General features: G+C 41.3%; 1 protein-coding gene across 3 annotated transcripts in view; it reads right to left on the bottom strand.

Annotated features, from left to right (window-relative positions):
• Positions 1–12,837, bottom strand: part of LOC122556574 (long-chain-fatty-acid--CoA ligase 6-like) — a 203,998-nt gene that overhangs the window by 72,499 nt on the left and 118,662 nt on the right. For 2 of the 3 annotated variants that reach the window (XM_087995260.1, XM_043703392.2), the window contains exons 11-12: positions 5,788–5,865; positions 2,152–2,286 (exon numbers count right to left, since the gene is read on the bottom strand). In XM_087995260.1, the coding sequence (XP_087851386.1) occupies positions 2,152–2,286; positions 5,788–5,865 (213 nt within the window). Of the gene's footprint in view, positions 1–2,151; positions 2,287–5,787; positions 5,866–5,911; positions 5,990–12,837 lie in introns of all 3 variants that reach the window. The other variant, XM_043703393.2, reaches the window with a different exon arrangement.

Below are 12,837 nucleotides of genomic sequence, written 5' to 3'. Positions count from 1 at the left end.
AATAATCTCTCCAACATTGTCCTGTACAAAGCAAAGGTGGAACCTTTCAAAAAGTTATAGTAAAAGGTTTTGTGTGTGCGCGCACTATTTGGAGACTCACCCCCCCCCCGCCCAAAGGCAGCAGCAGTCTTACTGTTAGTGTCCGGTCCGGCTGCCCCGGGGCGGATGGGGGGGAAACGGGGATGAGGATGGACGGTGGGGGCCGTTGTTGGACGGGGTTAGGAGGCGGTCGACGGTGGGGGGGGTAGAGGCTCACGCGCTGTGTGCTGCTGCCTCATCTCCTGAACAGGGAGCGGATTTAACAGAAAACTGAGCCCCAGAGGGCAGGCATTGAATCAATTAACCGAATAATCAATTATCCGAACGAAATAGTGCCCGCCCATCTCGTTCAGATAATGGAGGTTCCTCTGTATTTATCCATGTCATCCCTAGTGAAAGCTTGCTGTTTTCATATTGTGGTTCCCACTTGTTTCAGATAAGATACCTTGGCCGATCAAAAAGGATGAGATAATATCAACTAAGCGTCTTTATTGCTGCAGCCAGGATAATTTACCAGTGGTCTCAGCCCCCACTTGCACAACTGCCATTTTAATTTTTAACTCAAAGGCCTAACAACATCAGGCCACAGGGCTTACAGAGCAGTAGAAAATCTGGGGGCCTTTTCTTCCTAAACTCTATCACGCTCTGAGTACTGTGTATAGTTCTGGTCACCGTCCTATAGGAAGGATGTTATTAAACTGGAGAAAGTGCTGAAAAGATTTAGGAGCATGTCACCGGGACTGGAGTTATGAGGAGAGGCTCAATCGGCTGGAATATAGGAGGTTGAGGGATCATCTTATAGAGATTTATAAAATCATGAGGGGCATATGTGAATAGCAAGGGTCTTTTTCCCTAGGGTAAGGGAGTTTAAAATTATGGGGCGTAATTTTAAGGTGAGAGGAGAAAGATTTAAAAGGGACCAGAGGGGCAACTTCTTCACACAGCAGGTGGGTCATATATGGAATGAACTGCCTGAGGAAATGGTAGTTGCAGGTACAATCACAATATTTAAAAGATACCTTGACAGACAACATGAAAGGATTAGAGGGATATAGGCCAAACACAGGAAAATGGGACTAATTAGTTTGAGAAACTTTGTCAGAATGGACAAGCTGGACCCAAGGGTCTGTATATGTGCTGTAGGACTCTATGGTGAAGGCTGAGGAATTTATCCTTTGGGAAGGGTTAGGAATTGTAGTCCATGGACAAAGACTTAGCTATACCTCTGACTGTCCTCTATCTGTACACCAATTTAATCTTAATTCAGCTATAAATTTATCCATAATAAATTACAGAACCTTATTTTCACTTGTCCATGCTGTTCCTCATCATCAAATGTATTTAACATATCTTCAAATTTTTATCTTCAAATCCATCCAGCATCTATTCCCATTTTACCTCTTGAGGAAGTGGTAACATAGTGGTAATATCACTAGATCTGTAATCCAGAATCCCAAGCTAATGTTCTGGGAAAATAGGTTCTATTTGATCAATGGCAGATGATGAAATATGAATTAATTAAAAATATGGAATTAAAAAGCTAGCCTAAATGGCAACTATGTAACCATTGCCATTTGTCATGAAAAAGTATCCTGATTCCCTAATGTGCAAAACAGCCACCCTTGCCTGGTCTGGCGTATGTGTGACTTTAGACTCACAGCAATGTGGGAGACTGTCAACTGCCTTCTGGGTAATTAAGGATGGGCAATAAATCATGGCCTAACCAGTGTCAGCCACATCACATGAATGAATATAAAGTCTCATCTAGTCTTATGGACTCCCCAAATCCATCAAGTACTCCCATTCTAGACATCTGTACATCCAAGCCACTAATGGTCAATAAAACCTGTCACTCATAATATGTCCATGCCTCTCTTCTCACTTAATATTCAAATTTTTTTAAACAAAACTCTTAACTTGCACAAACTTAGCATCCATTCCTTGATTCATTTTTAAAACCTATTTTATTTTTATTCACCCCTATATAAAAGACATTCAGGTATTCCTCTTCTTTAAATACTCTGTATAGATGCAAGTTGTTGTCTTGCAAACCTAAGTTGTTCACACATTCTGCAACACATACCAAACTGTGAATAATTACAGAGAGCTTACCTTATCATACATTCGATTTAGCAGTCTTGGAACAACAGGAAAAATAGTTGGATGAAGGGCCTTCATATCATCAGACAGCAGTCTAATATCACCTTGGAAGAAACCTATCCGGCCTCCGTGACATATCACAACAGACTGAAAGAAAATGAAATCATATTTATTTAAAATGATGTAATATATTTTTATACCAATTGTTCAAAGAATTTCAAGTTAGCCGTGAGCAAATAGAATATTTGTAAGATGACCAAGAGGCTGTGGGATGCATTGGGCTAAGAATGATTATTGTATCATAAGATTTAGATTAGTAATGGAGAAGAGCAAGGAATAGTCCAAAGTTGAACTTCTAAATCTGAAGAGGTTAATTTCAGTGGGATGAGTGGGATCTGGCTAGGATAAAATTAAAGCAAAGATTTACAGGAAAATCTGCAAGGGAACAATGGCTCATCTTTAAAGAAGAAGATGTTAGTGATGAAGTGTGTAATTAATGTCAGTGCAGATTTGATGGGCCAACGTGCCTTTTCTGCAGCATGAATCCATGTTTCAAGGAGGCAAGGCACATTCCAACAAGCAGGAGGAAGGTACAGCAATCAATGCCAGAGTTCTTTGACTGACTAGGAGTTTGCTGCTTAGGTGTGTGGTGGAAGCACAGATGATCAATAATTTCAGAAGGAAATTTTGATGGACACTTGTTGGAAATGGATGTGCCAAACTATAGAGATAAGCAGTGAAACACTGGATTACAGAGTTGTTACAGGTTTATTTTTTCATGGAATGTTGATGTCACTAACAAGGCCAGCATTTAATTTGAATTGTTTTGATTTATTAGTCATGAGTACAGAGTTACAGTGAAAAGTGCTGTCTTAGATGCTTTACAGGCAGATTGTACTGTACAAGCATGTCAGGGCAACTGAACAGAGCGCAGGATAGTGTTACAGCTGTCAAGAAGGTGCAGATAGAAAACAACATTAAGATTTAAGAGTTCCATTCAGAAGTCTAATAATTGGTCAGAGAAAAGTGGGTCTGTGTGGGTTGCTCTTTGAAGAGTCGGTATGGACAGGTTAGGCCGAATGGCCTATTTCCACACTGTAGGGAATCTAATCTAACAGCGTTATCTGAATCTGTTCATAAGTGTATTCAAACATTGATATCTTCTGCCCAACAGAACAAGGTGGAAGAGATGATCTGGGAGTAGGACGGGTCTTTGATTATGTTGATTGCTTTTTTGATGCAGCAGGAAGTATAGATGAAGTCAATGAATGGAAGGCTGGTTTGCGTGATGGACTGGGCTGCGTTCACAACTCTGCTGTTTCTTGTGGTTTTGGGGTCAGCAGTTGCCATACCGTGCTATGATGCATCCAGAGAGAAGGCTTTCTATGGTGATTCTACAAATATTCATAAGAGTCTTTATGGACATACTGAATTTTTTTAGCTTCCTGAGGAAAAGAAAAGAGGTGATGTTGTGCCTTCTTGATTGTAGTGCGTCAATGTGGGTGTGATCTTCACCCCCAGGAACGTTATGCTCTCGACCATCTCCACCCTCAGCATCATTAATGTAAATAGAGATGTGCCCTCCACTCTGCGTCAATTTGTTGTCCATTCCTTACTGCCTGTCAACAGAGTAGCTTGCCAAGCGTTTACAGAGAACGCTTCAGAATTAACCTCATTGATTAGGTTAGATTACTTACAGGGTGGAAACAGGCCCTTCGGCCCAACAAGTCCACACCGGCCCTCTGAAGAGCAACCCACCCAGACCCATTCCCCTACATTTATCCCTTCACCTAACACTATGGGCAATTTAGCATGGCCAATTCATCTAACCTGTACATTTGTGGATTGTGTGAGGAAACTGGAGCACCCGAAGGAAATCCATGCAGACACGGGGAGAATGTGCAAACTCTACACAGACAGTTGCCTGAGGCGGGAATTGAACCCTGGTCTCTGGCGCTGTGAGGCAGCAGTGCTAACCACTGTGCCACCGTGCCACCCATTACTTTGGGTTGGGAGCATATGTAAGTCAGACCAAATAAGGACAGCAGCTTTTCTTCACAAAAGAACATTAGCAAACAGAATGGATTTTTATGCCAATCGATGATTATTTCATGGCACCATTACTGTGACTATTTTCATTTTCTAGATTTATCAATTGAAGAACTTAAATTCCATTCCCCAGAACTCAGCCTCTGGATTACTCATCCAGTGACATGAACACAATGTTATCTCCTCCTCAAAAGTTGATAGGCTAAATGATCTTCCTTCTCCACCATTATAACTTCTTATGGCTACAGGGTATGAAAGAAATCCCAAAAAAACTCACATCAAATATGCATTTCATGCATGTTAAAACTGAATCACCAAATTCTTCTGCTGAGGTTGCGTGTGTGTATTTTCATATGTGCATGTCAGAGTTATACAGCACGGAAACAGACCTTTTGGTCTAATTTGCCCATGCTGACCAGATATCCTAAATTAATCCAGTCCCATTTGCCAGCATTTGTCTGAAATCCCTCTAAACCCTTCCTATTCATGTACCCATCCAAATGCCTTTTAAAATGTTGTAACTGTACCAGCCACCACCACTTCCTCTAGCAGCATATTCCATACACAAAACACCCTCGTGTTAAAAAGTTGCCCCCTTTTCAAATTGTTCCCATCTCAGCTTAAAACTATGCCCTCTAATTGTGGACTCCCCTACCCTGGGAAAAAGATCTTGGCCATTCACCTTATTCATGCCCCTCATGATTTATAAGGAGCCTCCAGCCTCCCACACTTCAGGGAAAACAGCCCCAGCCTATTCAACCTCTCACTATAGCGCAAACCCTCCAACTCTGGCAACAAAATGGCAGTCAATTTTAATAATAATGTTCTGTATTTGCATTTTTCCTACCCTTTTAAACCCTTCAAACTCTCTGCCTTTTCCAAAGATGGGCCTGTGATATCAGTTTTAGCCACTGACTGAGCTGATGCAACAACTTCACACCATTGATCAATTAACTTACCAGAAATGCCTCCTCCCACTCTACCAGATACAAACCAAAGGCTTATCTGGGAGCTAATGACATTTCTTCTAGATGTTTTATGAAGAATGATTCTCCTTTTGAATTTCCCTCTACAGCTGTGGAAAGCAAACTAGAGCGTGGGGCATGGGAATAGTTTAGGAACATTTGGATACTGTTACTGGAAAATTAAAACATCCGATATTCTGGACAGGTAATTACAAAAATGGAGTGAAAAACCATCTTCATTCAAAACTGTTGTGTGAGCGCATTAAATTTCACTCAGCATCAAGCCACACAATTTTGAAATGACTTTGAACTTAATACTCAACTATGTACAACAACATTGATCAAGAACACTGCATCACAGGATCTCAAGCAATGTTTTTAAATTGCACTCAGTGAGATGGAAATCAAAGAAATTTAAAAGCATTAAAATTGTCAGCAAATATATTATCAGTGGCCACAATGTGATATGGTTATAATCATTAAATTCAGAAATGTTCTGTTAATGGAAATCTATACTGATCTTTAATAGTGCTTTATTGAAAGCATAAAGACAGGGAGAACAGCAAATAAGTGCACACATTTTAGATGTGAAGTAAAGTGGCAGATGTTTCTTTGCTGCCTGTACCATTCTTACCTGTACCATTCTTTCAAACATGTGTGCTAATGGCAAGTAGGAAATATGTACATCAGCAGATGTAGGCAACCATTGGCTCTGTAAAACATAATAGGTGGCATAAGATGGTGAGGTAGACTCTTACCTGGATAACTCTCTCAAACATGTGAGCCAGAGGCAAGAAGGAAATAAGGACATCATCCTGTCTTGGAAAGATCACTTTCTGCAGAGGGTATGAAGGAATATGAGACAGAGAGAATATACTAACAGAGAGAGACAAAGAGAAAGTTATAACAGAAGAGAAAATGGTGTGAAACAGACATGAATTAAAGAGGCTTGTTATCTCACAGGTATGTGGAGAACACATAAAAAGGTAGTTATGCTGTCATTTCAACAGATTCATCACAACAAACTCTACAGCTGCAAATTGGACAATTCAGCTCAGATAAAAAAAAGGTCAACATGAAAAAATTACTGCTGTTTCTTTACACAGATTATGCCTAATCTGCTGAATGACTCCAACATTCTGTTTTTAACATTAGATTCAAGTATGTTTGACACTGCAGCTTTTGTAAAAAAAAATACTTTTAAAATTTAAATTGTTGTCTATTTTTTATGCCCAACTTCTTCATAACATGTGTTGTTATTTAGATTCCTGGCCAACAAGCTGTTGTCAAGCATCTATTCATGTTCTTCGCAACTTATTGAGGTAAAACTGACTTGTCAATCTATTTTGCCTTAATGTTGCAAAGTTTTTTCTGTGGTCAAATTCACGACCCACCACAAAGTGAATTGCATGAAGAACTATGTCAATTCATATATAGTGCAATTTCCATTAACAGTTTTAATTTTCTTGACTCTTTAATTTCTGCGGCCACCTGTAATATTGTATTTTCAAACGGACTTCTGTCTAAGCTGTGAATTTGTAGTGAATTGACAGCACAACACAGTTAAATATTGGGAACACTTTGTGACATTGTTCCTTTAAGAGTAAACAGTGCAACATTATATTAAAGAAATAGTATGTGCAAAATTAGTGCACGTTATGAGCATCATTATATCAGCATCAGCTTTTTAAAAAAATATTCAATTACTACATTGACGAGAGAAAACAATTTCAAAATAATATTTGAAAAACACATTTTTATTTTATTTGCCTTCTTTCTCATTAGGTTGTACCTGTACCATATTTAATTTCTTTCAGTGAAATAAACGACAAGTAATCTATTCCCAAGCTCTGCCAAAGCCTACTGGTCAGCCAGTGACTAGAATTTGCGTAAGAGAACTTTACCTCTGTTCTTGGATTATTTGTTTTTTTTTAAAAATCATGTTTTGTACATCTCATGTTCGCATTGTAACAAATTGCAGCTGGGAACAGTTATAGATAAAGCAATGTGTCTCAAAACTGATGACTGACAGGAGCACAAATTACCTACAGCATGTTCCAGCACCACTCTAATCTAGACTCAGGTTGTACCAATCATCAAGTCTCAGATCACCTATGCTGAATTCACTGGGACATTATTAACCATAGACAAAGCACAGTTTCTCCTTCTCTTGATGTGGAGAAAAGTGTCTGATGTCTGCTTAATTCCTCCATCAGATCCTTTTCAACTGTGGAAAAAGTGAGAAGGTTACAGCCCATACCTCATCATTCTATGTGGCAATACATACTGCTGGATTCAGAACAATTCTACTTGGAGTGCATGTAGCTAAAGTATGCTTTTAAAATTGCTAAATTCTGGTAATAAATTAAATGCAAAATGAGTAATACATTCAATTTTCTGCATCCACTTTCTCCAAAACTCTGAGCTAAATTGTGAGATAAACTGCTTCAGTTCTCCTCAGGTACAAAAGCATGATCAAATATTCACACTTTAAATGGCAAACTTTCAGCAGAGTGAGAGTGTAAGAGCAGAACTTTTAAAACTTCACACCCTTAATGTGACCCCGGAGTCAAAATTGGAGTGTTACCAAGGAGGGATGTGATTTAGGGGATTAAGTTGCAGGGGTAGAAATATTTAAAAAAACTAAATCAGATGTTTACCATTTTGCATTTTGTTGCTCTCAGCTATTACAGCTCACAGTTCATGATATTAGGCCACACCTAATATCCCAGTCTCCACTTTACTGTCATCACTGCTATTTTAGGAGTTCACAACTCCAATTACTAGTTGATAGTGAGCTACAGTTTGGGGATCCCTGCATCAGATACTGCTTAATTTGCACCACCACATCACTCATTGACCAACATGCTCTATCAACCAGGACTCACGTCACATTTCTAGGCTCCACCCTCAAACTCACACCTCTCAGCTTGCACACACTGCCAGCTATTTAACCATGGCAATCCCATAACTCATGCAGATTCCATCTTACACATTGACACTCGTCCCTCTCTTTTGCAGAACAAAAAGGCACACAAAGAGATAAGTGAGTCTACATGTCTTGGTTCCCATGGAAAGGAGGATACAATACTAGCCATTATTAGGATTGGCATTGTTTGGGCCATAGCTAATGGACTGGCTAAAACTATTGAAAGTGACGGTATCCTCCTACTGAACCCTCCTATTCGCGTCCCACTTTCCCCTCATGACATTATCTTCTGATTTACAAATGGTGCTAACCATGCACCACTTACCCTCTATCCACCACCATCAACCCCTACCCAAACCTTGCCCCTACAAACGTACCATTGTGTCTTCCTGTTTCGAGATACTTAAGAGGTGAAATCTGACCAGGCAGTGGAGGAACAATAAAAAGCCAATAATGATGCAGGCACAATCTCATTTGATTTCCCATTTACAGCCATCAGTTCAGGAACTGACACTGTAATTTAGAGGAGAGTGTAGAGGTGGGATTTGCATGTGGTAAAACACTGCATGGAGTTGGTTTCAGGTCAGTATAAGGGACAGTGTGTTTTCACTGCAGAGGAATCACATGAGCATTTTCATGGGACATCCTTCAATCAAAACATCTGCAAAAGCACACTGCTTATTACATTCAGCACCTACCTAGAAAGCCGAGAATCAACGTTAAAGGAGCATGGAGGCGACCAGCACCAACTTGATGCAAGACTTTGAAAAGACAATTCTTTCCAGCATAGAAATGGCAACCAATGTATTTGAACCAATGATATGGCATCTAAATGGCTAACGTCACAGCTTCCATTGCAGACTACAAGTAGCCATCTGAATGCTGCAGTGAAATTTTAAACTGCTACCATCATCACAGCATGCAAACTGACATGCAGTACAGGAATCTGTTCTGCACTGGATTACCAGGATTTGAGGGCCATCACAATGTGGATTCTGTAGTACCTACACTGAGTGTGAATTTCTGATCCTCTCTGCATGAAATGATAGATAAGGGGACACTGGCACCCTGCTTTGCAGACAGAGACCTGGCTATCCTGGTGGAAATCTGTGGAGGGCCATCTTCTTCTCCTGAGATTGGTAGAGAAGGCCACAATATCAGACCCTGCCAGCCTGCTCAGAGGTTGTCACTTAGTCAGTGTGATCTCAAATGGTACAGAGAAACACCCAGCAGTGAATGACTTTCTCTGCTTCAACATGCTAAATGCCACCCTTTTCTCTGGTAACTCTGTCTACCATTGTACTGAACAGCTACCAAAGGTCATGATCTTACCACTGCATGCAACATCTCCCCTCACTCACTCTTAGTCACCTCCATATCCTAGACGACTAACCCTGCATAGCCTCCGAGTTGCATACTCACTCATTTGGGAAACCTCAACATCTCTCCCCACTTGCACCACCACTAACAGCTGTGCCACTGCTTTAAGCTCTCAATCCATCACTTTCTCTCATTCCAGGAGAAAAATAGTGCATAATAGGGCTGAAAGAGTCAAAGATGTGTGGTGGGGCTCCTGAACATTTGGTTCCTCTCCCTCTTTGAAGAAAAGGTCTTGGCACTCACTGGCAAGGGCTGGGACCAGTACTATGGTGATGCCAAAACATGGTCCCAGTAGCCAAGAAGGAAGCATTGTCCATTACTGTACTAATCTCCCATAACTGCTTCCTTCCCACCCCCCCTTCAGTAAATATATCACCGCAAAGTATACCTATTGTTTATGGTGCACTTTCTCTCTCTGTCTCCTGGAAGCACATTTGGTATTAGTACATTCTTCATGATCAAGTAGACAGTCCACAAGACCTGCTCCACCTCTGAGAAAGAGGACACAGATGCCACAGAGGATTCACTGGCAAAGCTAGATTAGCGTCAGTAGCATCTGCTGGTCATCACATCACCGCTCCGTCTCTGCAGAAGAAACGTCCAGGTCAGCAGCAGTCCAAGGACTGTGGGCGACTAGTTATCTGCTCAGCCCCAGGTAGGAGCCAACCCATGCGGTCAGCAGTTCATGACCTCATCCAAATGCACATGCGGACACAGCAGCAGGCAGGTTTGTCAGGGACACTGGGCAAATGGACACAAAGTTCGTGGTCACCACCATAGAGTGCCAAATCTAGCACCTTTAAGTCTGTTGGGCTTGCTCACAGATCCGCACTCCATCACTCTAGCTACTGGCAAGGAAACAGGGGGAACAAGGAGGGGACAGGGTGGTGACCGTCTGCAGCTAGCCAGAGGAAGAAACACAAACACACATCTCCAGAAGCATCTTCTGCGTGTACTTCAGGAGGTGACCAGGGTTTCCATCTTTTCCCTGCAGTGCCAACCTCAGCTGGAGAGAGAGATCGAGCTGAAAAGGGTGCCTCCGGGCAGCCCACACTCAGCATTTCTGCATTCTCAAAAGCCCCTGGGGTTGCCAGGCACCTCCCTGGCACACCACTCCAAACCAAAACCCCTCCTCACTTGTCCCAATAGTGAGAGCCTCCCAAAAGTTCTTCTCGCAACTTGGGGGAGTGCAGCAGAATACCGTTTCAGTTTTGGCAATGGCATCCTGCAACTCGACATCACCTTCTCAGGGAATGACTCACCAATGCAAACGAGGCCGAGGAGATAAAATTTTCCTGGTACCACGTTGCTAAGAAGCAACGGTATACTACCCGCCTTGGCTTATTTCTGAATACCTGCCATGTTGAGCTAAAAATAAAGGAATTGTCATTCAATGTCAAGGGAGAATCTAGAATGACAAGGACAGCAGCTACATGGGAACACCACCACCTGCAAGTTCCCCTCCAAGCCACTCACCATCCAGACTTGGAAATATATTGTTGTTCCATCACTATCACTAGGTCAAGGTTCTGGAGTTCCCTCCCTAATGGCATTGTAGATCAACCCACAGCAGGTGGACTGCAGTGGTTCAAGAGGGCAGCTCACCACCACCTTCTCAAGGGCAACTAGGGATGGGCAATAAATGCTGGTCCAGCCTTCGATGCCCACATCCCACAAATGGTTTTTTTAAAAATGTACAGCGGATTGCAGGTACTTTGTGAATCGCTGGTCAGTACCATCAAGACAGAAGGGGTGGTAAATTGGGAAAACAGACAACTGGTGGGTCCAAAAACCAAAGTTGCTGGAAAAGCTCAGCAGGTCTAGCAGCATCTGTGAATAGAAATCAGAATGAATGTTCAATCTAGTAACCCTTCCTCAGAACCAGACCCAAAACATTAATTCTGATTCCTTTTCACAAACACTGCCAAACTTGCAGACTTTTCCAGCAACTTCCCTTGTTGTTTCTGATTTACAGCATCCGTAGTTATTTCAGATTTTACTTAACTGGTAGGTCCATACTGATCATAATTAATGCTATGGCAAATAACACCGCATATACTTTTGTTTTAAATAACATTAGTACAATTTTGGAAGCAATATCAGAAAAAATGAAATACATTTTTCTTTGAAATATTACTCATTGCTTATTATTCACAATCACACTTTACTTGGCATTGGTGCTGAAATGTTATCACTGTCAGGTAGGGCACAGTGTTGCTGTTCTAACAATAGATTTATACTGTTATTCACTGCTTCCTTGAACTGATGATTCTATCCGACACAAAATGTTACAATAATGGTCTTCTCTTATATCGATCACTGGAAAACAACTAAATGTGTATTAATAAGGTAGGGAAGTGATTTCAAAGGCACTAATCTTAGCCAAGTTCAAACATTTCTCTTCTGCTTTTGATTACATTGTGGTCCTCTGAATTATCTGGTCAGCTTGCTGTTTAGGGATCACTCTTTACTATCCATTTTACCCTCTTTCTTCAGGGTTTTTGGGCCCAGTATCACTCCTTGCTGAGAAGGCCATCAAGATGATTACTTTCTGGACTAAGCAAAGTTTTTTTTTTAAGAGTAAGACACTATGAACCTTGATTTAATGAGGATTGTAAGGGAGTGTACTGGCATACCTAAAAATGAAAATATCAACCTGATGAATCTATAATACGTGTATGCTAAATGGTGGAAGTAGCACACAGAAATAAATAATTTTGCAACCAATGGATCGTCAAAAGATTAAGTTGCCGTAGTCTTATCAGATCATAGGGCTGTTCTCTCATTAGAGGGAGGTGACTGGTGGTGGTTTAACTAGAGGGTCACCACGCCTCAGGTGAGGGGAGAGTTTGAGAAGGAGTGTTGTCGTGTTAACCTCAGTCGATGCAGGAACTGAACCTATGCTGTCGGCAGCACTCTGAATCATGAATCACAAATCACAACTGAGCAACAACTAACATGAGATGGAGGCTCAAAATAATGGTGCAGTCCAGCTCGAGTATAAAAACAAGGTGGAAGAATCTGTAATGATTTAAATCAGAAGATCTAAACGGATGATTTATCATAGGTCTGCAGCACCAAAGATGCCAACCTTCTTCCAATTCATTTCATGTGATGTAACAAAATGGTTAAAAGGTGCTGGATACAACAAAGACTCTGACAACATCCCAGCAATAGTCTTGAAGATTTGTGCTACAGAATTAGCTATGCCATTGGACAGGCTGATCCACTGTAGCTACAACACTGGCAGGTGCCCAGTGTGGAAACTTGCCAAGAATTGCCTCGTCCACAAAAAGGAAAAATCCGTTCTTTCAACTGCCATCCCATCAGCCTCCTCTTGATCATCAGACAAGTGGAAGGTATCATTGACAAAAG

The sequence above is a fragment of the Chiloscyllium plagiosum genome, unplaced genomic scaffold, assembly GCF_037043375.1.
Source record: "Chiloscyllium plagiosum isolate Xiang-an unplaced genomic scaffold, Cpla_swu_hap1 HiC_scaffold_16, whole genome shotgun sequence".
NCBI lineage: Eukaryota > Metazoa > Chordata > Chondrichthyes > Orectolobiformes > Hemiscylliidae > Chiloscyllium > Chiloscyllium plagiosum.
This window is presented reverse-complemented; position numbering and strand designations above follow the sequence as displayed.